This window comes from Oncorhynchus mykiss, chromosome 19 (genome assembly GCF_013265735.2).
Source record: "Oncorhynchus mykiss isolate Arlee chromosome 19, USDA_OmykA_1.1, whole genome shotgun sequence".
Classification (NCBI taxonomy): domain Eukaryota; kingdom Metazoa; phylum Chordata; class Actinopteri; order Salmoniformes; family Salmonidae; genus Oncorhynchus; species Oncorhynchus mykiss.
Genome location: NC_048583.1, coordinates 17,977,889 through 18,005,789, shown reverse-complemented (window position 1 = coordinate 18,005,789; position 27,901 = coordinate 17,977,889). Strand labels below are relative to the sequence as shown.

Sequence of the window (27,901 nt, the reverse complement as noted above, 5' to 3'; positions counted from 1 at the left end):
AGCAGCCGGACAAGCGCGTCAGCCAGAGTGCGGAGTGGAGGACCCAGTCAGGCAGGCTCCGAGGCAACCCGGGGACGAGGAGAGACGAGTGGGCCGCACGCTCACAGACACTGGCCTACCTCCACTCTTCCCCTGGATGTTCATAGGCATACAGGTGGAGCAAGAGAGCGAGACGAAGCTGGAGAAGGATGACGCTACATGAGTTGGCTGAGTTCAAGTGTAACAGGTACAGGATCGTGTTCAGAAAGAGGGAAAGAGCTGCTACATCCGAGAAGGAGGGGGAGAGAGAAAGTGATAGAGAGCGAGACCAAACAGAAGTAAAGGAGCACGGGAGTAAGTGTCGCCAGCCAAAGGAGGAATAAGAGCGAGAGAGGGAGAAATGCCTCTGGTCCTGAGTCGGGGCCAATGACTTCACTCAGGGGGTGGGGTCCCCCCTCCACCACCACCCCTCCGCGAGTTTAAAAGGGTACACGAGTAAGTCGTCCCGCTGCTCTGTTTCTGAGAACCCGGTTGTGTTTGGGACACACACACACACACCAGTGTACTTCCAGCTACAGAGACGAGGGACACAGAGGGGGACATGCCACTGGACGTTGTCCTAAATGGTCCGGCCCCGTGGGGGTTCCGACTGACTGGCGGCAAGGACTTCAACCAGCCCCTCACCATCTCCAGGGTAAGAGAGTGTACCTGATACTTTTAGACTGAGAAGACTGACAATGGGTGGGAGATTGTGTGTTTACAGTATGTTTCGCATGTGTGATGTGTGCTCGAGCATCTTTTGAGTGAGCCTGGTGCCAGGTGTTTGTGTGGGTGAGAAGGAGGCAGTAGTAGGGAGGTGTGTGTGTGTGTGTGTCTTCCTACAGAGAACACAAATGGTCAGATTATACTCAACCGTTCCACCATTGCATTCTGTGTGTAGGGGATTATGTTGATCCGCTCTGTTTTAGCCTATGGTGTGCGTGTGTCTCTCACCCCCCTCATCCCCCCCTTCTCTCTCTTACTGCCGGCGTACTTGGCTCACCTTCCCTTTAACCTCTCGTCTCAGTTAACTAGCTGCGCTAGGATGAGAAACAGCAGGGAGGAGCTCTGTGTATTCAACCAGACTGACCACAGAGTAACGCTGCCAAAAGTCTGCGTCCCAAATGGCAACATGCAGTATGCACTCCTTTTGACCCGGGCCTATAGAAATCTCTTCAAAAGTAGTTCACCAAAAAAGGGAATAGGAGGCCATTTGGACACACACACACAGCCTCAGCCATTCCCTAACAGCCTTAGATATGTACAGTGAAAGACCACTGGATTGTGAATGTGTCTTTTAGGGTTGTGTTAAACCATGATACAGCAGGGGTCTTTCTTATGTGGTGGAAGGCTGGGGGAACACACACATACACACATGTACGTGCGTGCGCACACACACCCGTGTTCCAGTAAATATCTGCAGCTCAGTTGGAAATAGCTGTTTGCATCATCTACTAGGATACACACACACACACAGCAGCTGAATGAACGCAGGCTGCTGGGAATGGGTTAATAGCTGGCGACCAAAGTGCAGCCTCCTGGGGAGGCATCTAGCTGGAGTTATTCAGAGAATGCCCTTCATTTTGCTCAAGTTAAGACATTCAACTGAAGGTGTGTGAGAGAGATCATCATGTGTTTGTGTTAACATTGTGTGTGTGCTTGTATGTGTGTCTGTCTGTCTCTCTGTGTGTGTGTGTGTGTGTGTGTGTGTGTGTGTGTGTGTGTGTGTATAGTTTTGTATTTTAACTTAGGCGTGTGTGTGTGTGTGTGTGTGTGTGTGTAACCATAGGAGTATCAGTAATCCCTGTCGTGTGTCTAAGTTTAGGCCTGGCACCAGGGCCGGGAGCTAAAAGAGTTACCGGTGAGATCTGTGAATCATCGGCCCCTGATGGCCACTACACACCTGTTGTGTGAGCAGAGAACCCACAAGCTGATGAAAGGGAGGGAGGCTGGCGAGAGGGAGGGGCCAAAACTGGGGTCTCGGCCATGATGTCAGACAAGGGTTTATTATTTAACACCTTTTCAAAGGCACCGTAGGTAGCTGGTGCCCTCTAACCACAGATCTAGGGTCAGATTACCGTATCTCCAAGCCTAACCTTAACCATCAGGGGGATGAAGTACAATCTGACTCCGTTCGTTGTTTTTCAATCTTTCTCCTCGATTGATTTAAATCCCCTCATGTACCCTTGACCCTGTCCGTGTGTGCCTTTTGTATGGCCACGTATCCCTTCACAATCCACCCACTAGACAAGCTCTCATCTTTACTGCTAACCTCTCACACAGCAGTCGTTGATCGAAAGCTTCTTAAACCCTCTCTACGTGGTCTTTACTAGCTCTCGTTCCAGGGGCTGTTCACTTGCAATGAGATTTAGCCACTGGCACATTCCTCTCGCTCGCAGAGCTTTTAACCTCTATCTTGTCTCGGGGATGTTTTCCCAGGCTGTTTTTTGTTTAAAAAAACATCCCCTTTTTCGGTTGATTTTTGTTTCCAAGTGAAAGCGTAAACGAAACATTATTAATTGACGTCCATTGCCCGGGTTCCAGTAAACGAGGGAATCCAGGACGGATGACGAGTGATGTTTAAATTAGCTGCGGGCCGTGCATGTTTGGCTGGGACTGGAAGCGGAGTAGGGAAGAAACTAGGGGTTGTGTTCAGTGGTGTGTGTGTGTGTGTGTGTACCGCATAGCAAAATGAAAATGAGGGCTTCTTATTGGACAAGTTATGGTCGTAGCTCCCCGTTTTCAAACCGTTGCTTTCTCCCTCCCGAACACACCCCAGGGGTCCATCCATGCAGGAAACTTTTGGAGCCGCTCCCAATTCGCCTCCTTGCCCTCCTTTTGGCCCTAACCCTTCAAGGTCTGCAGATCTGAAGAGCCTGGATGGGTTCCAGTGTAATGGAGGACCTTTCCACCGTATTGATTTCACCTTACAGATCTGCAAACGTTTTTAAAAAAAAGGCCAAATGACGGGTTTCGGAGCGATGTGGGACTGACTGTCGGAATGGATAGGAGAGTAATAAAAATGATGCACGCCACAGGGAGATGCAGATGGTTGTCAAGGAAAATGGCAAAGTTTGAATCGTGTAAATCACTCACGTTCCCTCCGCATCCCGTGACTCTCTCCTCCTGGGTTATTTATAGGCCCGTGATCCAAGCTTCAATGTAACGTCTCCCCTGTGAGAGCTACAACGTTGCGTCTGTGGCGCCTGAAACGCAATATGGTTCTCTTCCACCAGAGAGGAAAACCCCATCAGAGAGAGAGAGAGAGAGAGAGCGAATGAGAGAAAGAAATATTGCAAGCGGTGAGAGACAGAGGGAGATCGAGAGAGAGACACACACACCACACACACACACACACACACAGAAAGAGAGCATTTGAAGTAAATGGACGAAAAATAGGGAGCATTTTGAAGTTAAAACCCCGGCTACTTTTGAGGTTTTAACTTCAATTGCTCTCTCTTTCTCTATATTTTTTACTATTCTCTCCCGTATGTTACTCGTTACCACGTATAAAACCCAATCATTTCGACCCGGCTCGTGTCCATATTCCGTCTGTATTCTGTCAGTTGGCAGGACGAAACACGTGTTTACTTCGTCCACACAGAGAGATGGGGGAAATAAACAGTTTGCACCAGCTCAAATACCAGCGAGGGCAAATGACTTTATACGCAGAGAGAGAGGTTTACCTCCTGACTTCATACACAGAGAGGTTTCAACCATGTACTCTGGAGGCCGGGACACTGTCAAGTAGACGGGCTACTAAAACAAACGGCAAACTCCCAGCAAATGTATATTTCAACTTTTGCAACAAAATCGACGTTTGAGTTGGGAGTTTTGGGTATTGCTTCTTAATTGGCATGAACATAAATAGCATATAGTTGTGGGTTGTTGTGCACAAAATCCAGCTACCCTATCATCACAATTGGGTCGTCAAAAATGTTGCCATAGGGTAATTTCATGAACAACCTTCTCCCAAATCTATATGCAACGTTGTGGCAACGAGGTGTTAGGAGGAAATAGAATCATGCAAGTCTATGCTTTTATTAGAGGTTCTATGGACCAGAAGTGCTTAAAGGGAGTCTGTGTCACTAGAAGTGGGCCTACAGTTAACCTAACAGATCAATTAGGCCCAAAGAGGTTTGTTCAACTACAATCAGTCAGATAGATGAGGTGGCACTGATATAGAGCGGGCCAACCTAACTACAGGCGGATGATGAGGTGGCACTGATATAGAGCGGGCCAACCTAACTACAGGCGGATGATGAGGTGGCACTGATATAGAGCAGGCTACATTGTGTTCATTCATTATGTATACATAGAACAGTACATGCCATTTTATTATGATGGAGAGAGATGGGGAAGTGATGGAGAGTGGGGACAAGGGAGGAAGGAATTGAGATGGAGATGACATGCTTGTGTGGTGAGGTAAGAAGGATTATTCCCATGTTGTTTGTGTGACTACGGATCCACACAAATATGGCACACATTTCTGCCTGGCTAATAGTAGATTATTAACAGCAGCATACACCCACCCGGTCCTTACTGATCTCTCTCCCTCTCCTCTCTCTGTCTCTGTCTCTCTGCCTCTCCTCTCTCTGTCTCCGTCTCTCTCCCTCTCCACTCTCTGTCTCCGTCTCTCTGCCTCTCCTCTCTCTGTCTCCGTCTCTCTGCCTCTCCTCTCTCTGTCTCTGTCTCTCTGCCTCTCCTCTCTCTGTCTCCGTCTCTCTCCCTCTCCACTCTCTGTCTCCGTCTCTCTGCCTCTCCTCTCTCTGTCTCCGTCTCTCTGCCTCTCCTCTCTCTGTCTCCGTCTCTCTGCCTCTCCTCTCTCTGTCTCCGTCTCTCTGCCTCTCCTCTCTCTGTCTCCGTCTCTCTGCCTCTCCTCTCTCTGTCTCCGTCTCTCTGCCTCTCCTCTCTCTGTCTCCGTCTCTCTCCCTCTCCTCTCTCTGTCTCCGTCTCTCTCCCTCTCCTCTCTCTGTCTCCGTCTCTCTCCCTCTCCTCTCTCTGTCTCCGTCTCTCTGCCTCTCCTCTCTCTCTCCGTCTCTCTCCCTCTCCTCTCTCTGTCTCCGTCTCTCTGCCTCTCCTCTCTCTGTCTCCGTCTCTCTCCCTCTCCACTCTCTGTCTCCGTCTCTCTCTCTCCTCTCTCTGTCTCCGTCTCTCTCTCTCCTCTCTCTGTCTCCGTCTCTCTCCCTCTCCTCTCTCTGTCTCCCCTCTCTCTGTCTCCGTCTCTCTCCCTCTCCTCTCTCTGTCTCCGTCTCTCTCCCTCTCCTCTCTCTGTCTCTGTCTCTCTCCCTCTCCTCTCTCTGTCTCCGTCTCTCTCCCTCTCCTCTCTCTGTCTCCGTCTCTCTCCCTCTCCTCTCTCTGTCTCCGTCTCTCTCCCTCTCCACTCTCTGCCTCTGTCTCTCTCCCCTCTCTCTGTCTCCGTCTCTCTCCCTCTCCTCTCTCTGTCTCCGTCTCTCTCCCTCTCCTCTCTCTGTCTCCGTCTCTCTCCCTCTCCACTCTCTGTCTCCGTCTCTCTGCCTCTCCTCTCTCTGTCTCCGTCTCTCTGCCTCTCCTCTCTCTGTCTCCGTCTCTCTGCCTCTCCTCTCTCTGTCTCCGTCTCTCTCCCTCTCCACTCTCTGTCTCCGTCTCTCTGTCTCTGTCTCTCTGTCTCCTCTCTCTGTCTCCGTCTCTCTCTCTCCGCCTCACTCTGAATAATCGGGTTTTATAAGTCTGAGTTATATATGGGAGAGAATCGTAAAAAATATACCTTGGCAGCAGCCGGGGTTCTCACTTCAAGTTCTCTCTCTCTCTTTCCATCTCCCTCTCTCTGTCTCCGTCTCTCTCTCTATCTTTCCATCTCCCTCTCTCTGTCTCCGTCTCTCTCTCTCTCTTTCCATCTCCCTCTCTCTGTCTCCGTCTCTCTCTCTCTCTTTCCATCTCCCTCTCTCTGTCTCCGTCTCTCTCTCTCTTTCCATCTCCCTCTCTCTGTCTCCGTCTCTCTCCGTCTCTCTCTCTCTTTCCATCTCCCTCTCTCTGTCTCCGTCTCTCTCTCTCTCTTTCCATCTCCCTCTCTCTGTCTCCGTCTCTCTCTCTCTCTTTCCATCTCCCTCTCTCTGTCTCCGTCTCTCTCTCTCTTTCCATCTCCCTCTCTCTGTCTCCGTCTCTCTCTCTCTCTCTTTCCATCTCTCTGTCTCCGTCTCTCTCTCTCTCTTTCCATCTCCCTCTCTCTGTCTCCGTCTCTCTCTCTCTTTCCATCTCCCTCTCTCTGTCTCCGTCTCTCTCTCTCTCTTTCCATCTCCCTCTCTCTGTCTCCGTCTCTCTCTCTCTCTCTCTTTCCATCTCCCTCTCTCTGTCTCCGTCTCTCTCTCTCTCTTTCCATCTCCCTCTCTCTGTCTCCGTCTCTCTCCCTCTCCACTCTCTGTCTCCGTCTCTCTGCCTCTCCTCTCTCTGTCTCCGTCTCTCTGCCTCTCCTCTCTCTGTCTCTGTCTCTCTGCCTCTCCTCTCTCTGTCTCCGTCTCTCTCCCTCTCCACTCTCTGTCTCCGTCTCTCTGCCTCTCCTCTCTCTGTCTCTGTCTCTCTGCCTCTCCTCTCTCTGTCTCCGTCTCTCTGCCTCTCCTCTCTCTGTCTCCGTCTCTCTGCCTCTCCTCTCTCTGTCTCCGTCTCTCTGCCTCTCCTCTCTCTGTCTCCTTCTCTCTGCCTCGCCTCTCTCTGTCTCCGTCTCTCTGCCTCTCCTCTCTCTGTCTCCGTCTCTCTGCCTCTCCTCTCTCTGTCTCCGTCTCTCTGTCTCCGTCTCTCTGCCTCTCCTCTCTCTGTCTCCGTCTCTCTCCCTCTCCTCTCTCTGTCTCCGTCTCTCTCCCTCTCCTCTCTCTGTCTCCGTCTCTCTCCCTCTCCTCTCTCTGTCTCCGTCTCTCTGCCTCTCCTCTCTCTCTCCGTCTCTCTCCCTCTCCTCTCTCTGTCTCCGTCTCTCTGCCTCTCCTCTCTCTGTCTCCGTCTCTCTCCCTCTCCACTCTCTGTCTCCGTCTCTCTCTCTCCTCTCTCTGTCTCCGTCTCTCTCTCTCCTCTCTCTGTCTCCGTCTCTCTCCCTCTCCTCTCTCTGTCTCCCCTCTCTCTGTCTCCGTCTCTCTCCCTCTCCTCTCTCTGTCTCTGTCTCTCTCCCTCTCCTCTCTCTGTCTCTGTCTCTCTCCCTCTCCTCTCTCTGTCTCCGTCTCTCTCCCTCTCCTCTCTCTGTCTCCGTCTCTCTCCCTCTCCTCTCTCTCTCTGTCTCCGTCTCTCTCCCTCTCCTCTCTCTGTCTCCGTCTCTCTCCCTCTCCTCTCTCTGTCTCCGTCTCTCTCCCTCTCCACTCTCTGTCTCCGTCTCTCTGCCTCTCCTCTCTCTGTCTCCGTCTCTCTGCCTCTCCTCTCTCTGTCTCCGTCTCTCTGCCTCTCCTCTCTCTGTCTCCGTCTCTCTCCCTCTCCACTCTCTGTCTCCGTCTCTCTGTCTCTGTCTCTCTGTCTCCTCTCTCTGTCTCCGTCTCTCTCTCTCTCTTTCCATCTCCCTCTCTCTGTCTCCGTCTCTCTCTCTCTCTTTCCATCTCCCTCTCTCTGTCTCTGTCTCCTCTCTCTTTCCATCTCCCTCTCTCTGTCTCCGTCTCTCTCTCTCTCTTTCCATCTCCCTCTCTCTGTCTCCATCTCTCTCTCTCTCTTTCCATCTCCCTCTCTCTGTCTCCGTCTCTCTCTCTCTCTTTCCATCTCCCTCTCTCTGTCTCCGTCTCTCTCTCTCTTTCCATCTCCCTCTCTCTGTCTCCGTCTCTCTCTCTCTCTCTTTCCATCTCTCTGTCTCCGTCTCTCTCTCTCTCTTTCCATCTCCCTCTCTCTGTCTCCGTCTCTCTCTCTCTTTCCATCTCCCTCTCTCTGTCTCCGTCTCTCTCTCTCTCTTTCCATCTCCCTCTCTCTGTCTCCGTCTCTCTCTCTCTCTTTCCATCTCCCTCTCTCTGTCTCCGTCTCTCTCTCTCTCTTTCCATCTCCCTCTCTCTGTCTCCGTCTCTCTCTCTCTCTTTCCATCTCCCTCTCTCTGTCTCCGTCTCTCTCTCTCTCTCTTTCCATCTCCCTCTCTCTGTCTCCGTCTCTCTCTCTTTCTCTTTCCATCTCCCTCTCTCTGTCTCCGTCTCTCTCTCTCTCTTTCCATCTCCCTCTCTCTGTCTCCGTCTCTCTCTCTCTCTTTCCATCTCCCTCTCTCTGTCTCCGTCTCTCTCTCTCTCTTTCCATCTCCCTCTCTCTGTCTCCGTCTCTCTCTCTCTGTCTCCGTCTCTCTCTCTCTCTTTCCATCTCCCTCTCTCTGTCTCCGTCTCTCTCTCTCTCTCTTTCCATCTCCCTCTCTCTGTCTCCGTCTCTCTCTCTCTCTTTCCATCTCCCTCTCTCTGTCTCCGTCTCTCTCTCTCTCTTTCCATCTCCCTCTCTCTGTCTCCGTCTCTCTCTTTCCATCTCCCTCTCTCTGTCTCCGTCTCTCTCTTTCCATCTCCCTCTCTCTGTCTCCGTCTTTCTCTTTCCATCTCCCTCTCTCTGTCTCCGTCTCTCTCTTTCCATCTCCCTCTCTCTGTCTCCGTCTCTCTCTTTCCATCTCCCTCTCTCTCAGTTCAGTTCACTTTCTAAGTATGAAAAGTGACGACGTTTGCTTACTTCACCAAAGTAAACGAAGACGACACTAATAACGGCAACCATTATTATAATAATTTGTGACAATTGAATTAATAATGATCCATCTCTGTCACCCCTCTCTTTCTCTCTCTCTCTGGGCAGATCACTCCGGGCAGTAAGGCGGCGGTGGCCAACCTGTGTCCTGGTGATGTCATCCTGGCCATCGAGGGCATCCCGGCGGAGGACATGATGCACTGTGAGGCCCAGAACAAGATCAAAGATGCCATCTACCAGCTCATTCTCACCGTCCAGAGGTCAGGGGTCACACTGTGGGACACTCACATACCGATACAGACACGCGTACACACTCACCTGATACGTACACACACACTGGAGACATACATGCACACACACCCGCATGCACATTAACATACACACACACACACACTGACATGCACACATTGATGCCCACCCCACATACAGTCCTCTCACGTAAACACACACACTGACATGCACACACTTACACGCACAAACTAATACACACACACACATCTCACATAAACGTACACACACACTAATACTCACGTGCACACACAGTAATACTCTCACAAACACACATACCCAAATACACACACGCCTCTCACATAAAAGCACACACCATACAATAGAGAAGTGTACAAACATCAGTGACACAAGTGACTACCAATGGGTGTATCCAATGACACACATAGCTAGTCAAACACACATTCATGTTTGACTATCTACAGAACTTACTGTACTTGATGGATCCCAAGATCGCTTTAATACCACATAGAAGGTCCCATCTTATGTAGAATGTTCCAGAGCTGGAAAAAGACAATTTCATACCCAAGAACACCAAGAAATGAGCTACACACACCCACTCTCTAATACAGACACACTTATACATGCCCACGCACATACTCGCACAAATACTCTTTCATACACACACACGCTTTTATACTGTTCACACACCAAAGGAAGTCTATGAAGTTGGGTTTGATTTATGAGTGCTCAGTGTACTGTGGCCCAGCTGCCATGTAAAACCAATGTTTGGTCTGTGGTCATAATCGTTTCACCTGCGGTCGAGGGAGTTGACAGTAAACTCTGTTTAATCATGACCTGTTTCTTGTTCCCAGACCAGAAACCAGGCTATGGTCGCCTCAAGTCACGGAAGACGGGAAAGCCAACCCGTTCAAAATCAACTTGGAGGCTGAGCAACAGGTGAGCGATACCATGAGGATCTAATTAGGGGGGAGGGGGGGACTGTGTGTGTATTTGTTTTAGTTGTATTTGTGTCTACACCTGTTGGTGTTTGTGTGCGTCTGAGAACATCACATAAGACCTCCTTGTCTTTTTCTCTCTCGCTCTCCATTCAGGAGTTCAAACCCATTGGTACGGGTCACAACCGCAAGGCCCAGCCCTTTGTAGCTGCAGCTAACATCGACGACCATCGTCAGGTGGTGAGCACAGCCTACAACACCCCCATAGGCCTCTACTCCTCAGGCAACATCCAGGACGCCATGCACGGACAGATGAGGGGCCTGGTCCAGGACAAGCCAGAGGGGTGAGTTGGCTGGCCGGGTTGGTGAGATGGTCTGTGGGTTGATGGGTGGTTGTCTGATTTCTATCTGTCGTCATGGTGACACCAGTATTGCTGTGTTAGCTTCCACTGTCGTCTTCTCTGATAGTTTATGTTCTAGAACACGTTAAATGTTATGTCAAGGTACTTTACATATATACAGTGCGTTGGGAGATTATTCAGACCCCTTGACTTTTTCCACATTTTGTTACGTTCCAGACTTATTCTAAAATGGATTACATTATTTTTTTCCCCCTCATCAATCTACATACAATACCCCATAATGACAAAGCAAAAACAGGTTTTTTAGAAATGTTTACAAATAAAAAACGGAAATATCTCATTTATATAAGTATTCAGACCCTTAACTCAGTACTTTGTTGAAGCACCTTTGGCAGCGATTACAGCCTCAAGTCTTTTTGGGATTGACGCTACAAGCTTGACACACCTGTACTTGGGGAGTTTGTTTATATATATATATATATATATATATATATATATATATATGTATATGTGTGTGTGTGTGTGTGTAAAAAAAAATATATATATTACACTTTATTGAGACAGTATGGAAATCAGAGGAGGATATAGAGAGTCTTGTATCCTCGTTTTTCAGTTCCCAGGAAGTCATGTGGATCTCATTAGCCTAGCTAGCAGATATATGGGGTGTCACCACGGTGCATGTATTACCCAAGCACACAGGAATGACTTTTTCCCTGGCTTGAGCAGGAGCTGTTTCTGATAGACAGACATAAATCATGCTAGCCGAGGTTCACATCAGCCTACAGTGTACAGTTCAGTACAGCGGCTCTTCACTGTTCATATTTTGATCAAGTAGTGTAGTAGAAACCAGAAAGGATACATTTCAGTAGAAACTTTTGAGTGCTTGTAATAGTGAGGTCCTGTGACCACAAACTGGTTGAATCAACGTTGTTTCTACCCATATGTATCAAGAATGGTCCACACTTGGAGATAAATACATGACAACTACTAGAAATAATAAAACAATATGAAACATCTAAGAAGCCAGGCCTGGTATTTATAGCGTTTTTTGAAAAGGCTTTTGATAAGGAAAGGCTGTATTTTATTTATAAATGCCTGGATTTTTTCAATGTCAGTGATTCTCTTATGAAATGGGTAAAAGTAATGTATAGCAACCCCAGGTGTAAAATGGTAAATAGCGGCTACTTCTCCGAGTTTTGAATTGTCAAGAGGAGTTAAGCAAGGGTGTCCGCTTTCACTATATCTATTCGTTATGGTCATCGAAATGCTAGCTATTAAAATCAGATCAAATAACATTAGAGGGTTAGAAATCCAAGGCTTAAAAACGAAGGTGTCCATATATGTCAATGACTCAAGTTTTATATTAAGTCCGTAAGCTAGATCCCTGCAATGTTTCATTGAAGATCTAGATAACCTTTCTGGACTAAAACCTAATTACGATAAGTGTACAACGACCCTGCAGTTTACCTATAAAATGGTCTGACAGTCAAGTAGACATACTTGGTATTCATATCACAAAATATATAAATGAGATCTCCACGATGAATTTCAACAGAAAACTGCAACCATGGAGAGGGAAATTCCTGTCTATTTATGGAAAAAATGCACTGATTAACTCCTTAGTCTTATCTCAGTTTACTAGTTGACTTATGGCGCTGCCTACTCCTGATTCGTTTTTCAAAACATATGAGCAAATAATATTTAGCTTTATCTGGGATGCTAAACCAGACAAGATAAAGCGTGCCCATCTTTAAAATGAGTATACACTGGCAGGGTTGAGATTCTTAAATAGCAAAGCACTAAACCTCTCTCTAAAATCTTTACTTATCCAAAAGTTTAACCCTAAATGGTTCTCAAGTAGATTACTAAGAAAAGCTCATCCATTGTTTAAAAATGACCTTTTTACATTTGTGCAGATTTCCGTGTCTCATTTTCAATGAATTGAAAAAGAAAATCCCCCAAACAAGCATTGCAAAGCAGGCTACAATTTACATTTCATCCCCCTGAAAAGATAGAACAAATATTATGGCTGAACTCAGATGTTCTGATAAAATACCTGTATTTATGGAAAATATGTTTGAAAAGGGGATTTTGTTTTTAAATTATATTGTAAATTGGAATGGTAGAGTTATCACAATTATATGGGAAGGTCTGCTCAATCCAAGATTACAACCAAATGATTACAGCATTACCCCAAAAAGGGAGGAGGCAGGTGGTAGCGGGAGGAGGTAGGGAACTGGTCTGTCTGCCGAATATAAAGGATCAAAACTGGCAGAGGAATAAAAATAGCATAAATAGGAAAGTTTACCAGTTTCATTCGAGGACAAGGATGTTGACAGCTGTGCCATATAGATTGGAAAATAGTTGGGAAGATATTTTTGATGTATGGATTCTATGGTACAGGGTGTATGAGTTGATATATAAAACTAAGCAAGATTCAAGACTTTGTGCTTTTCAGCTAACATTATTGTACAGAATTCTTGCCACCAACAAAATGTTGAATATTTGGGACATACAATCATCGTAGCTCTGCAGATTTTGGTGTGAGGATACAGAATCAATAGACCATTTGTTTTGGTATTGTTTTTGCGTGATAATTACATTTTTCTTGGGGGGGTGTCTCGGATGGTTGAGGGGCAGCTCTTGGGGAACTGTGGGGGGTATCTTGGAGGGCTGGTGGACTGGCGATTGGGAGCTTGGCCGGTGGCTGATAGGTCACTGGTTCTGGTCCCCGTTTTTGACCTTGTGGGAGATCTATCAACGTGCCCTTGAGCAGGGCGTTGGCACTGGTTCCTTCTGTGGGTCGCTCTGGATGGGAGTCTGTTAGATGACTGAATGAGGAGGAGATGTTGAGCTGATTCACTGCAAGTAGATTGAATATAAAACATACAATGTAAAAAATATATTTATATACAGTATTTCAGTGGAGGCTGGTGACTTGGAAAATTGAGGAGGATGGGGGACCTCCAGTATAGGCCCGGAACACACAGAGACCACAGTGTGTTTAAAAAATCATCAGAGACTAATTATTTTAACCTAAAGACATTTATAGTACAATATTATGAGGGATGAGAAGGCTACTTACAGTGTTGAAAAGGGGACCACAGCAGTGATTGAATGAGGGTATGAGGCATGAGTTGAGGTGTTCAGAGGCTTGACCAGTGCAGGAGGACACGATATTACTGGGAAGACAAAAAACAACAACACAAAACACTACACAGGTAGACAAAAGAGCTAAGAATGAGTTAGTCCAAGCAAGGAGTAAGATCTTTGATGTGTTAATGGGATCGTGTATGTGATTGACTCTACATACAGTAATGAGAGGAAATTGATAGGGGTACTCACAGTGCTTGGAAGGGAAACATTCAATGTGCCAGTGGATGAGCGGGCACATGAGACATCATGTAACCCAAGAAACGTTCCTGAATAAAGCCCTGATCATCCACATACCTGACGATAACTGACAGCTGCAAGTAAAATGGGGGCACCATAGGGCCCAGAGCAGTGGAGCAACTTTTACCCCCTAGGGCCTGGAGTTTTCCCTTATATGTTAACCTAACTAGGAAAACTCTGAACCTTATAAGGTATGACAATTAATAATCAGTTGTAAAAACGTTTTATATGGGCTATGATGGGAGCAGTTTTTCTTAATCAAGTCACATGGTTTTAAAAAAACCTCTGTATTTAGACTAGATTAGGAGGGGGATTTCCTCTACCCAGACACAGACGACAACTGATAGACAATATAAATCACGGGGCCGAGCTTTATGCATGTGTGCAACTGTAGGCCTTATAAAAATAAAAAAAAGACTCACATCACTATTATGTTGATTGATTCATTCCAGTGAATAATTTTGGATTCAAAACATATAGGCAACCTAGCCAGCCCAATTTTGAATATAACCAACATGTTGTCACTTTCCCATTTCTCCTGACACACAAACGGACTATAAATACATAATGCTACCAATTAGTTTACCCTGACCAGATGGACAGGGCTCATAGACTGTATGCAGCTGCTCTAATTAGTAGCCTACAGTTGATCAGACAGAAAAAAGTATTGTTTTCAACCCATACAGCAGATACCATACAGCAGATACCATACAGCATGTCAGATTTCTAATGTTTAGGCGTAGCCTGGGATGCTGAGACATTTATGTCATGAGTTTTTACTTGTCGGTCCGGAGTGATTGTGTGTTATCATCTTTGCTAAATAAATTCCGGAGGAAAGTGCAACGCCTACTTGAGCGCATGAGAAGAAATGCGCCGCGTCAACCTCTCTCTTTTAGTCTAACTTTTAATGGATGATGCAATGGAAGCTATCAAATCATTCGGAGTAGTTTTTCGAAATCTCAGAAAAGATGTTCAGCATGTGAAGAACCTTAGCGTGCATTTACAGGCGGATTGATAATAGGCTCCCTGTTAACCAGCTTTGCATGTGATGCCAGTTGGTATTGAACGCTCTCACCTTTTCATCCTTCTCCATGAAACTGATCTCAGGCAGAGGTCGACCCTCGCTTTTAATTCGCACCTTTTCCGTGTACCCCAGAGAATGAAAGGGGTTCTTCAACAAAAAGTCCAACATTTTCGGCAGCGTTGGCCATTCTACCATTCTGGCGGAGAAAACTGCACACTCGCGCTGGTAGCTAGCTAGCAAGGCAAATTTAAATACATTGCACTAACTGGACCCAAAAATAAAGTTCTAAACCCAAGAAAACAATGTATAATATACCTCATCCATCTCCTGCATTTTGAAAAAACTAATCTGAATTGAATAATGTCCCAAAAATGCTCAACTATCACTCTTCACTCTTAATCTCTATCCAACAATGTCACCAAGCTTCTCAACACATAGAACCCCCATAATGCTCTGTGGCACAATCCCAATACAACAAACTAAGTTAATTATCTGATCCTACATCTATGATCGGATGGACACGATGTCAGTTCATACTGCAAAAGCTTTGATTGGTTGGAGGACATCCTCTGGAAGTGGTCATAATTACCATGTATGTCTATGGAAGGGAGTGAGGCCTTACGAGCCTCCTATATCTTGTATTGAAGTTAATGTAGCCAGAGGAGGATGGACGCTATCTTTCCTCCAGCTACACCATGGTGCAAGCACAGACAGTGCTGTTGAAGTTACTGTAGACCTTCATTGCAAAACAGTATATTTTAACCAATTATTTGGTGATATATGAATATAATTTTTCGTTTTATCTTTTTTTAATGTTGTACTATTTTTATATTTATGACATTTTACTGAGGAGCCTCCACTTATTTATTTATTTATATATATATCTATATATATATATATATATATATATATATATACACACTACCTACTTCTCTTTATTTTCTGGTTAGAGCCAGATTGCGCTGTTCTGTGAAAGGAGAAATACACAGCGTTGTACGAGATCTTCAGTTTCTTGGCAATTTCTCACATGGAATAGCCTTCATTTCTCAGAACAAGAAAAGACTGACGAGTTTCAGAAGAAAGTTCTTAGGTTCTGGCCATTTTGAGCTTGTAATCGAACCCACAAATGCTGATGCTCCAGATACTCAACTAGTCTAAAGGCCAGTTTTATTGCTTCTTTAATCAGTACAACTGTTTTCAGCGGTGCTAACAAAATTGCAAAAGGGTTTTCTAATGATCAATGGGCCTTTTAAAATGCTAAACTTGGATTGGCTGACACAACGTGCCATTGAAACACAGTAGTGATGGTTGCTGATAATGGGCCTTTGTACACCTACAGTTGAAGTCGTAAGGGTACATACACCTTAGCCAAATACATTTAAACTCAGTTTTTCACAATTCCTGACATTTAATCCTAGTAAAAATTCCCTGTCTTAGGTCAGTTAGGATCACCACTTTATTTTAAGATTGTGAAATGTCAGAATAATAGTTGTGAGAAATGATTTATTTCAGCTTTTATTTCTTTCATCACATTCCCAGTGGGTCAGAAGTTTACATACACTCAATTAGTATTTGGTAGTAGCATTGCCTTTTTAAATTGTTTCACTTGGGTCAAACATTTTGGGTAGCCTTCCAACAATAAGTTGGGTGAATTTTGGCCCATTCCTCCTGACAGCCTCCTTGCTCGCACACGCTTTATCAGTTCTGCCCACAAATGTTCTATAGCATTGAGGTCCGGGCTATGTGATGGCCACTCCAAAACCTTGACTTTCTTGTCCTTGTGCCATTTTCCACAACTTTCTAAGTATGCTTGGGGTCATTGTCCATTTGGAAGACCCATTTGCAACCAAGCCTTAAAGGAACAGTCAACTTAGTGTATGTAAATTTCTGACCCACTGGAATTGTGAAACAGTGAATTATATGTGAAAAAATCTGTCTTGTAAACAATTGTTGGAAAAATTACTTGTCAGGCACAAAGCAGATGTGCTAACCGACTTGCCAAAACTATAGTTTGTTAACAGGAAATCTGTGGAGTGGTTGAAAAACAAGTTTTAATGACTCCAACCTAAGTGTATGTAAACTTCCGACTTCAACTGTATGTAGATGTTCCGTTAAAAATCAGCCGTTTCCAGCTACAATAGTCATTTGCAACATTAACAATGTCTCCACTGTATTCTGATCAATTTCATGTTATTTTAATGGACAAAATATGTGCTTTTCTTTCAAGAACAAGGACATTTCTACATGACCCCAAACTTTTGAATGGTAGTGCATATAGAAAAGAATGGTCCCACCACCCAAAGAACATCCAGCCAACTTGACACAACTGTGGGAAGCATTGGAGTCAACATGGCCCAGCATCCCTGTGGAACGCTTTTGACACCTTGTAGAGTCCACGCCCCGATGAATTGAGGCTGTTCTGAGGGCAAAAAGGGGTGCAACTCAATATTAGGAAGGTGTTCATAATGTCTGGTACACTCAGTGTATGTATACATATATAGCGTATTCAATCCATGTGTCGTATTATTGGCCTGTAGATCTCTTTCAGCAAATTCTGGTTAGATGACTTGGTGTTCTGACAATGGGTGGTGGCTATAAAAAGAGCTGTGTATACGAAAGGCGTCTGCACACTCATGCCTCTTCACCTCATGTCATCTCTAACCTCCTCTCTCCATTCTCTCCGTTCTCCTCCCATCCATTCTTCCTCTCTGTTTTTCCCTCTCTTCACTTCCTTTTATGGACGTCTGCTGATGCCTGTGTTATGTGTGTCTCTGTCAGACCTGAGTTCAAATACTATTTGAAATCTTTCAAGTACGTTGAGCGCAAATACTTCTAGCCTGCCTGGAGTACCACATGGGTGGGGTTTGCCATTGTGGGACTATTTTATTGGTCCATTAAGCCAGGAAAGCTCAATAAAGCACTAAAAACAGTATTTGGAAATTATTTCAAATAGTATTTGACCCCAGGTCTGGTCTCTGTAATGTTTGGCAGGTCTCCTTTTGACCTGATGCAGCCTGTGATAACCAAAAGCCTCAGGGCCCTGGAGTGAGAGTGCCCCAGCTGGCAGGCATCATTTCCCCCTATGACTTACAGCCCGTCCCTAAACCTGGAGCTGGGGAGTTCTGGACCCCCAGGCCTCAATACGACTCCGATGTTAAATCTGATATGGAGGATAGTGTTGTTATGACTACCCTGGTGTCTGCTGGGGCAGATGAACAGTGCTTTCCATGGTAGCCGCAGATCTCGGATGGAACAGGTGCAGCCGATGTCGACTTAAAGCAGCCCCTGGCACATCTCTGATTCAGAGGGGTTGGGTTAAATACGGAAGATACATTTCAGTTGAACGCATCCAGTTGTACAACTAACTAGGTATCCCCCTTTCCCTTTTTTTTCTCCATCTCCACAAAATGTGAGATATTTTTGTGTGTGTTTGTGTGTGCTGCATCTGTTAATGCTCACCTCTTTGTGTGTGTGTGTGTGTGTGTGTGTGTGTGTGTGTATATTTTTGCTCATCTCTGTGTGTGTCTCCCTCTCTGCAGTAGCAAGACGCTGACCTCCATCGAGGAGTCTGATGTGTACCGCATGCTCCTGAAAGACCAGGAGGAGCCCCAGGAGCCCCGGCAATCAGGTTCCTTCAAGGCCCTGCAGGACTTTGTCGACAGCGACGGTCAGTTCTCCACTAAGTAACTTCCCTTTCATTATGATATGGGTGGGAAATGATATCATCATTCAGTGTGGATTCCAGGCTATAATGCTGCAGTCCCGCACTTAAGAAGAGCTTCACGGTTGCATATAATAATGTATTCTTTCTCAATGAGACACATCAAGGACAAACCTGTTGGTGTTCAAGTCGTCGTCAGTGTGGGTGAACTCTCTACCGCTCACTCACTTCAAGACCTATAGTTTAATTAACACCTCTAGCTATCAACATCGCACACATTTTGACCCCAAAAACTATTGGAAAGAGCCACAATCAAAATGAAGAAATCACTTGAAATCAGTATTTTGTTGGGCATTCATTTTATAAGACAAAGTACAGGGAGATAATTCAGAATTCACATTGTTCTGATCTTGAAAAGTGCGTACACAAGGAGTGAACTCTATATACCAATGAATTAGTAGTGAACAGATTACATGTCTAGGCTTTGGTTCAGCAGGCTAACACGGTCACTTTGGGTGGTACTGATGTGATAGATAAGGCCTATGAACAAAAATGTGGCATATAAAGAAGCTGATGAAATAGCATGATCATTACACAGATGCACCTTGTGCTGGGGGCAATAAAAGGCCACTCTAAAATGTGCAGTTTTGTCATACAACACAATGCCACAGATGTCTCAAGTTGAGGTAGAGTGCAATTGGCATGCCGACTGTCCACCAGAGCTGTTGCCAGAGAATTGAATGTTAATTTCTCTACCATAAGCCACCTCCAAAGTCGTTTTAGAGAATTTGGCAGTACGTCCAATCGGCCTCACAACCGCAGACCACATGTATGGCGTTGTGTGGGCAAGCGGTTTGCTGATGGTGATTGCGGGGTTATGGAATGGGCAGGCATAAACTACGGACAACGAACACATTTGCATTTTATTGATGGCAATTTGAATGCACAAATACTTGTGACAAGATTCTGAAGCCCATTGTGATGCTCATTTTTTTTAAGGAGTCTGACCAATAGATGCAAATCTGTATTCCCAGTCATGTGAAATCCATAGATTAGGTCCTAATTAATTTATTTAAATTGACTGATTTCCTCATATGAACTGTAACTCAATCAAATCAATGAAATTGTTGTATGTTGCGTTTATATTTTTGTTCAGTATATATTATATACCCAGTCGGATGCTTTGTAAAAAAATTAAAAAAACTTTAGGCAGGAATTCTCAGTCCTCAGATTTGCTTACGCAAAACGTATTTGTCCAGTCAGACCTGTGACAGACTAGTGTTGTCTATTTTTACTTCCTCTTTAGTGTCTGATTTTGTCAACTATGCATGTGGTTTATAGTTGGAAATCCAATCTTCAGTGGTAAGCAACGTTTTATTTTCTCTCTCAAACCTCATTTAACCACACAAACGCATATTGTGATCCGTTTTGAAGTCCACCATTTGCAGAAGACCAATGTAAACATAAACTTGAATGTTGAATTGAGTTGCTTGAGGCAACCTGCTCTGAACAACCTATAGTGTTTAAGATACGATAAGATAATGACTTCCATCAACGATACCGATTTACATGGCATTGACTGACAAGTCGACAGCTTCTTATTAATGACTGTCGTTGTGTGTGCTTGTACTGTAACAACTAAAATAACCTGTATGGACAGCTGCAAGGCTATCCCTGAACTTATCTGTGAATGAAATGAAATATGTTTCTATGGTATGAAATAAAGATTTAACATAATTTAGGTTACTTTAGGTTTAGGTTATAATTTAAAAACAATTCTTCCTTTTTACAGGGCAAAAATGTCATCCAAAAACAAGAACAGCAGCTTCCAACAAAACTTTGATCGCTGCTCTAGGGCTTGTGAGCTCAGTGATATTATGTGTAATTTACTTAGAACCACCATCTATTGTCTGTCCATCCAGATTAGGAGAATCGCCATCCTTGGAACTGAAAATAGTTTCTCTATTTAAAAAAAAAAAAAAAAAACAACTGAAAAGCCTATTGTCTTGGTGTGGCTCTGGCCAATTGGTGTGGACCCTGTTCAACATCAATAGCTGCGTCCTGACAGACGACAGATCCCTTTACGACGAAGCGGACGCTGTCATTTTCTTTCACAAAAGCATCAGACCGACTTGCCCTGGTCTCCTCGACCAGGTTTTCATAAATGGATCTGGTATCGCATGAAATTACCAACAAATAACAAAAAAAATACCAGGTCTGGAAAACCTCTTCAACCTAACAGGCTGACTGCACCGCTCGCGTGCGCGTTGCGTTGCAAAATAAATTTAGATGTCAATATTATTCAATTATTGCACCCACACTGCTCGTGCGCACCAACGAGCGTCTGCGTTGCCAAGGGCTAGCATAGAAGTCAGTTCTATTTCTGACGCAGATCGCGCTGCAATTCCTGCCTCTCCCATCTCCTCATTGGTTTATAGAAGCAGGTACCCACGTGCCATCTCCTCATTGGTTATACCCTAGTGGGTGACTGAAAGACGAACGAGGTCAGTGGCGGTAATGCACCTAATTTCTGAAAGTTGCCAATCGCAATATAAAGTCAAGAGAAGAAAAAGCCTGAAAGGAGGAGAGATGACTAGAAAGATGACATATTACATCATTTATGCAGCAGCATACAATACATTTTTGGACTCACCTTCTGAAGGTGGCGGTGGTCTTGTAAGGGCAAATTTTGTCATCAGTCTGGCATTCTCTGGATTTATGGTGGGAACTCTGGGGGGGGGTAATATAGCAGGCTAGTGGTTGCTTTGCAATGCTCACAGTTAGCCACTGAATCCTTACAATCCTTGTTGAATTTGCGATTTCCAACTTGTTGTGTAATCTTTATGTCCAATGGCCGATGAGCACCAATAGGTTTAATCTAATTTCTCTTCATTTTTTTCTCTTCATATGACAAGGATTAAAAAGGATTTGTCAGTAGATTGCCGACTTGATTCATGATGGTGACTGCTAGCTAAGACTTTGAAACTAAAATGTTGACATGATCAGTCCAATCAAAGCTACTGTAGATATAATGTGATTTGATGTAATTTATCTGTGGCCAATGACCTTGAGCCTTCTTGGAAGGGTACTTGCAATATAACTCTATGGCAGGACCCAAAGGGTTGACATTTTGGATGTCTATGCTTACTAAGGACTTAAACTTGGTGATGACGTAGTGTCCCCATGAGTGACAGAACACTGAGCCAATCACGGCGCAATGCTCCTATTTTCTGCTGGCTCGCACCACCACCGCAGAAAGCACTGAGCTAGGCTGAAACATCTGCATTTTGGAGCTGCCACACTCAAGAAAACAAAAAAAGAGACCATGTTTGAATGAGGATTTATTTAACTCAATGATATATCTTTTTTTTACTTATTTTTTTACATTGTTTGTAAACTGAAATGTGCTACGTAGTAATGCCAAATTAACATGCAAAACAAGCAAGCCCAAAACATTTTATTTCTTTGTGTATGTGTGTGTATGTATGTATGTATGTATGTATGTATGTATGTATGTATGTATGTATATTTATTTATTTATGTATTTATGTAAAAATATGGGGCTCAAAACAGGTGGTGGTACTCTGCCCCACCTACCCTGAATGACAGATCGCCACTGTGTTGTTTGGGGGGGGGGGGGGGGGGGGGGTTTCAATGCTGGTGAATATACAGGAAGTGTGCAATAGATTGAGATGATGTATCCGTGCATGCAATATACTGTGCTAAGGTGTCATCATCAATATACTCTGCTATGGTGTCATCATCAATATACTCTGCTACGGTGTCATCATCAATATACTCTGCTATGGTGATATCATCAATATACTGTGCTATGGTGTCATCATCAATATACTGTGCTATGGTGTCATCATCAATATACTGTGCTATGGTGTCATCATCAATATACTCTGCTACGGTGTCATCATCAATATACTCTGCTATGGTGTCATCATCAATATACTGTGCTATGGTGTCATCATCAATATACTGTGCTATGGTGTCATCATCAATATACCCTGCTATGGTGTCATCATCAATATACTCTGCTATGGCGTCATCATCAATATACTGTGCTATGGTGTCATCATCAATATACTCTGCTATGGTGTCATCATCAATATACTGTGCTATGGCGTCATCATCAATATACTCTGCTATGGTGTCATCATCAATATACTCTGCTATGGCGTCATCACAAATATACTCTGCTATGGCGTCATCATCAATATACTCTGCTATGGCGTCATCATCAATATACTGTGCTATGGTGTCATCATCAATATACTCTGCTATGGTGTCATCATCAATATACTGTGCTATGGCGTCATCATCAATATACTCTGCTATGGTGTCATCATCAATATACTCTGCTATGGCGTCATCATCAATATACTCTGCTATGGTGTCATCATCAATATACTCTGCTATGGCGTCATCATCAATATACTGTGCTATGGTGTCATCATCAATATACTGTGCTATGGTGTCATCATCAATATACTGTGCTATGGTGTCATCATCAATATACTCTGCTATGGTGTCATCATCAATATACTCTGCTATGGCGTCATCATCAATATACTCTGCTATGGTGTCATCATCAATATACTCTGCTATGGTGTCATCGTCACATACTGTGCTATGGTGTCATCATCAATATACTCTGCTATGGCGTCATCATCAATATACTGTGCTATGGCGTCATCATCAAGCTCTAACTCTCTGATTCAGAGGGGTTGGGTTAAATGCAGAAGACACATTTCAGTTGAAGGCATTCAGTTGTACAACTGACTAGGTATCCCTTTTTCCCCCAATATACTGTGCTATGGTGATATCATCAATGTACTGTGCTATGGTGTTATCATCAATATACTGTGCTATGGTGACATCACCAATATACTGTGCTATGGTGATATCATCAATGTACTGTGCTATGGTGACATCATCAATATACTGTGCTATGGTGACATCAATAATATACTGTGCTATGGTGACATCATCAATATACTGTGCTATGGTGACATCATCAATATACTGTGTTATGGTGACATCATCAATATACTGTGCTATGGCGACATATCTGTGACGATATACAGTATATGTCGCTAACGCTCTGCTCCTTTTTTGTATTTCAATATTAAAATTATTTAATATCCTTCAATTACGGTATGCTTCTAATTTTAATAATTTGCTTGTGACTTGTGTTCTGTGTCACAAATGGTAACCTATTCTCTATGTACTGTATTGACCAGCTCGAAGTAGAGCACTATATAGGGATTAGGGTACCAATAGTGTGTGTCCCATGTGTTGTCCAGGCACTCGCCCCATGGTGACGAGGACGGTGAGAGCGCCCATGACTAAGCCACCGCCGCCCACAGGAAACCTGCAGAAGCTGCCCCTGTGTGACAAGTGTGGAAACGGCATTGTGTGAGTACTTCGAAGACGAAGCTGCTCTGAGAATATCATATGAAAAGTTGGTACTGAGTTGCACCCATTTCTTTCAATACTTATTATAATAAGAAGAGTTATAGCCTGAAATCCAGAACCTGTTTTGAGATGACATTCCACTCCTTTTATTCTGTGTCATTCCAAACACAGGAGGCTGCTGAGGGGAGGACGGCTCATAATAATGGTGGGAACGGAGCGAATGGAATAGCATTAAACACGTTTGATGTCTTTGATACCATTCCAGCTGTTACCATGAGCCAGTCCTCCCCAATTAAGGTGCCACCAACCCCCTGTGTTGCCTAACAGTATCTTTCTTCTACAGAGAGTTTACTTAGTTGTGTTGATCAAAAGTGTTTGGTCAGACAAGGAGTGGCAAGGAGTATAATGATAACAGAAACAAACTGGTACCCAAGCCAGAAGAGTTACACCTAAAATGTTCTGCCAAAAACTAGTTGCCTCTTAAAAGTCCAATGTAGCCATTTAAAAAATCATTTCTGGGCAACAATTAAATACCTTACTTTGATTGTTTTCAATTAAAATAGTTGAAATAAACTCTAAGCAAAGAGCAATTTCTCCAGAAAAATATTTTTGTGGACTATCTGGTAGTGGTTTGCGTGGGGAGGGGAAAACTAGCTGTTATTGGCAGAGAGGTTTGGAATTCTGTTATTGGTAATGTCACCAGGCCAAAACTCCATCACACTAAAACAGGCTGATATTTCAGGCAGTCTTTTTAAATAGCATTATCATAATTCTCAAAATTTAACAGTATTATTCCAACGTCATAGTGTAGAAATCTACACTACCGTTCAAAAGTTTGGGGTCACTTAGAAATGTCCTTGTTTTTGAAAGAAAAGCTTTTTTTTTTTGTCCATTTAAAATAACATCAAATTGATCAGCAATACAGTGTAGACATTGTTAATGTTGCAATTGACTATTGTAGCTGGAAACGGCAATTTCTCGCATGGAATAGCCTTTGTTTCTCAGAACAACAATAGACTGACGAGTTTCAGAAGAAAGTCCTTTGTTCCTGGCCATTTTGAACCTTTAATCGAACTGATGCTCCAGGTAATCAACTAGACTAAAGAAGGCCAGTTTTATTGCTTCTTTAATCAGGACAACAGTTTTCAGCTGTGCAACATAATTGCAAAAGGGTTTTCTAATGATCAATTAGCCTTTTTAAAATGATAAACTTGGATTAGCTAACACAATGTGCCATTGGAACACAGGAGTGATGGTTGCTGATAATGGGCCTCTGTACGCCTATTTAGATATTCCATAAAATAATCCGCCGTTTCCAGCTACAATAGTAATTTACAAAATTAACCAACTCAATATTAGGAAGGTGTTCATAATGTTTGGTATACTCAGTGTACTTTGAGTGGTTAGATGAGGTAGGCAGCACTCTCCCAAATCATTGATGTACTTTTGTAATCTGGCAACCCCGCTCCAGCGCCCCCTCCACCAATCCTAACCATTAGTGGGGGAAATGCTAAACTGACCCAAGATCAGCGTCAGCGGTAACTTCAGCCTACTCCTGTTGTTACCTCTGTTGTTCTTCTATAGGGGCACAGTGGTGAAAGCGAGAGACAAGTTCCGCCACCCTAGCTGCTTCGTGTGCACCGACTGTGACGTCAACCTTAAACAGAAGGGCTACTTCTTCGTGGAGGGCCAACTGTACTGCGAGACCCACGCTCGAGCCCGAACAAGACCCCCGGAGGGCCATGACCTTGTCACTACTTTCCCCTCGGCATAGGACCCTCACACACACGCACCATCCTAAATTCTGTCTGCCAGTGAGGCACCATTGATTGTAACTGTTTGTATCTGTGTTCTCCTGTGTTCTATTGTCTGTTTGCTTTATTTTGCACAAATCCTGACAGTGCATTTGTTTGTGAATACACTTACATGTACAGTGCCTTGCGAAAGTATTCGGCCCCCTTGAACTTTGCGACCTTTTGCCACATTTCAGGCTTCAAACATAAAGATATAAAACTGTATTTTTTTGTGAAGAATCAACAACAAGTGGGACACAATCATGAAGTGGAACGACATTTATTGGATATTTCAAACTTTTTTAACAAATCAAAAACTGAAAAATTGGGCGTGCAAAATGATTCAGCCCCCTTAAGTTAATACTTTGTAGCGCCACCTTTTGCTGCGATTACAGCTGTAAGTCGCTTGAGGTATGTCTCTATCAGTTTTGCACATCGAGAGACTGAATCCTTGCAAAACAGCTCGAGCTCAGTGAGGTTGGATGGAGAGCATTTGTGAACAGCAGTTTTCAGTTCTTTCCACAGATTCTCGATTGGATTCAGGTCTGGACTTTGACTTGGCCATTCTAACACCTGGATATGTTTATTTTTGAACCATTCCATTGTAGATTTTGCTTTATGTTTTGGATCATTGTCTTGTTGGAAGACAAATCTCCGTCCCAGTCTCAGGTCTTTTGCAGACTCCATCAGGTTTTCTTCCAGAATGGTCCTGTATTTGGCTCCATCCATCTTCCCATCAATTTTAACCATCTTCCCTGTCCCTGCTGAAGAAAAGCAGGCCCAAACCATGATGCTGCCACCACCATGTTTGACAGTGTGTTCAGGGTGATGAGCTGTGTTGCTTTTACGCCAAACATAACGTTTTGCATTGTTGCCAAAAAGTTCAATTTTGGTTTCATCTGACCAGAGCACCTTCTTCCACATGTTTGGTGTGTCTCCCAGGTGGCTTGTGGCAAACTTTTAAACGACACTTTTTATGGATATCTTTAAGAAATGGCTTTCTTCTTGTCACTCTTCCATAAAGGCCAGATTTGTGCAATATACGACTGATTGTTGTCCTATGGACAGAGTCTCCCACCTCAGCTGTAGATCTCTGCAGTTCATCCAGAGTGATCATGGGCCTCTTGGCTGCATCTCTGATCAGTCTTCTCCTTGTATGAGCTGAAAGTTTAGAGGGACGGCCAGGTCTTGGTAGATTTGCAGTGGTCTGATACTCCTTCCATTTCAATATTATCGCTTGCACAGTGCTCCTTGGGATGTTTAAAGTTTGTGAAATCTTTTTGTATCCAAATCCGGCTTTAAACTTCTTCACAACAGTATCTCGGACCTGCCTGGTGTGTTCCTTGTTCTTCATGATGCTCTCTGCGCTTTTAACAGACCTCTGAGACTATTACAGTGCAGGTGCATTTATACGGAGACTTGATTACACACAGGTGGATTGTATTTATCATCATTAGTCATTTAGGTCAACATTGGATCATTCAGAGATCCTCACTGATCTTCTGGAGAGAGTTTGCTGCACTGAAAGTAAAGTAAATAATATTAGTAAATAATAATTTTGCACACCCAATTTTTCAGTTTTTGATTTGTAAAAAAAGTTTGAAATATCCAATAAATGTCGTTCCACTTCATGATTGTGTCCCACTTGTTGTTGATTCTTCACAAAAAAATACAGTTTTATATCTTTATATTTGAAGCCTGAAATGTGGCAAAAGGTCGCAAAGTTCAAGGGGGCCGAATACTTTCGCAAGGCACTGTATACTATTCTCTTACTTCAAATAAAGGGTTTTTTGACTCCATGTTGTGGAAAGGCCTCATTGTCTTTCTCTCCATCCCTTTCCTGAGCTGGCTGGCCGACTGAATAATAGGCAGACACACTAGATGAAGTGCTGGCACGTCACAGTGTCACAGAGGGCACTGAGAGTCTCTCAAGGGGGATGACGACGAGGAGCTGTGAATGTGTCACCTTCCCCGTGTCAGCTGTTATTCCTCACAGGGTGTCAAGGCATAAAGGGTACCAAGGCATAAAGGGAACTGTCTGTTTACGACCTGGGATTTGGCGTCCAGCCAGATGGCGAGCGTCAGTGAATGAGTTGTAAGGTCAGCAAGTGTTTGGGTGACAACTGAAAGGGATGAACGCGAGGAAGGGCAACTGTGATTAGACAAAAACTAGTGAGATAAAGATTATTTTTTTTTTTACATGTCTTCTAACAGTTGAGCTTGTTAAATAACTACTATGTGCATGAGCGGATCATTATGAGATTGTGAGGAGTCATGTTGCTGAAGTGAAGGGAACCCAATCCATGTCGCTCCCCGACATTATTTGAACCTTTATCCCGAGGAGACTATACTTTCCCCAAGTGTTCAGTGGCCATCCCAACAGCTGTGTG

General features: G+C 44.1%; 1 protein-coding gene across 1 annotated transcript; it reads left to right on the top strand.

Annotated features, from left to right (window-relative positions):
- The first annotated feature begins 39 nt into the window (after positions 1-39).
- Positions 40-25,734, top strand: LOC110497455 (PDZ and LIM domain protein 3). The gene is made up of 7 exons (XM_021573562.2): positions 40-673; positions 8,773-8,924; positions 9,768-9,852; positions 10,008-10,195; positions 18,170-18,297; positions 23,607-23,718; positions 25,303-25,734. The coding sequence occupies exons 1-7, from the start codon at positions 581-583 to the stop codon at positions 25,490-25,492; spliced, it is 948 nt and encodes a 315-aa protein (XP_021429237.2). The 5' UTR covers positions 40-580; the 3' UTR covers positions 25,493-25,734.
- Positions 25,735-27,901: the final 2,167 nt, after the last annotated feature.

Excerpts from the sequence above, each read along its gene's own strand:
- LOC110497455 (XM_021573562.2), top strand. The coding sequence starts at position 581 with ATGCCACTGGACGTTGTCCTAAATGGTCCGGCCCCGTGGGGGTTCCGA. Across the intron at positions 674-8,772 it reads AGCCCCTCACCATCTCCAGG|ATCACTCCGGGCAGTAAGGC; the intron begins GTAAGAGAGTGT and ends CTCTCTGGGCAG. Across the intron at positions 8,925-9,767 it reads CTCATTCTCACCGTCCAGAG|ACCAGAAACCAGGCTATGGT; the intron begins GTCAGGGGTCAC and ends TCTTGTTCCCAG.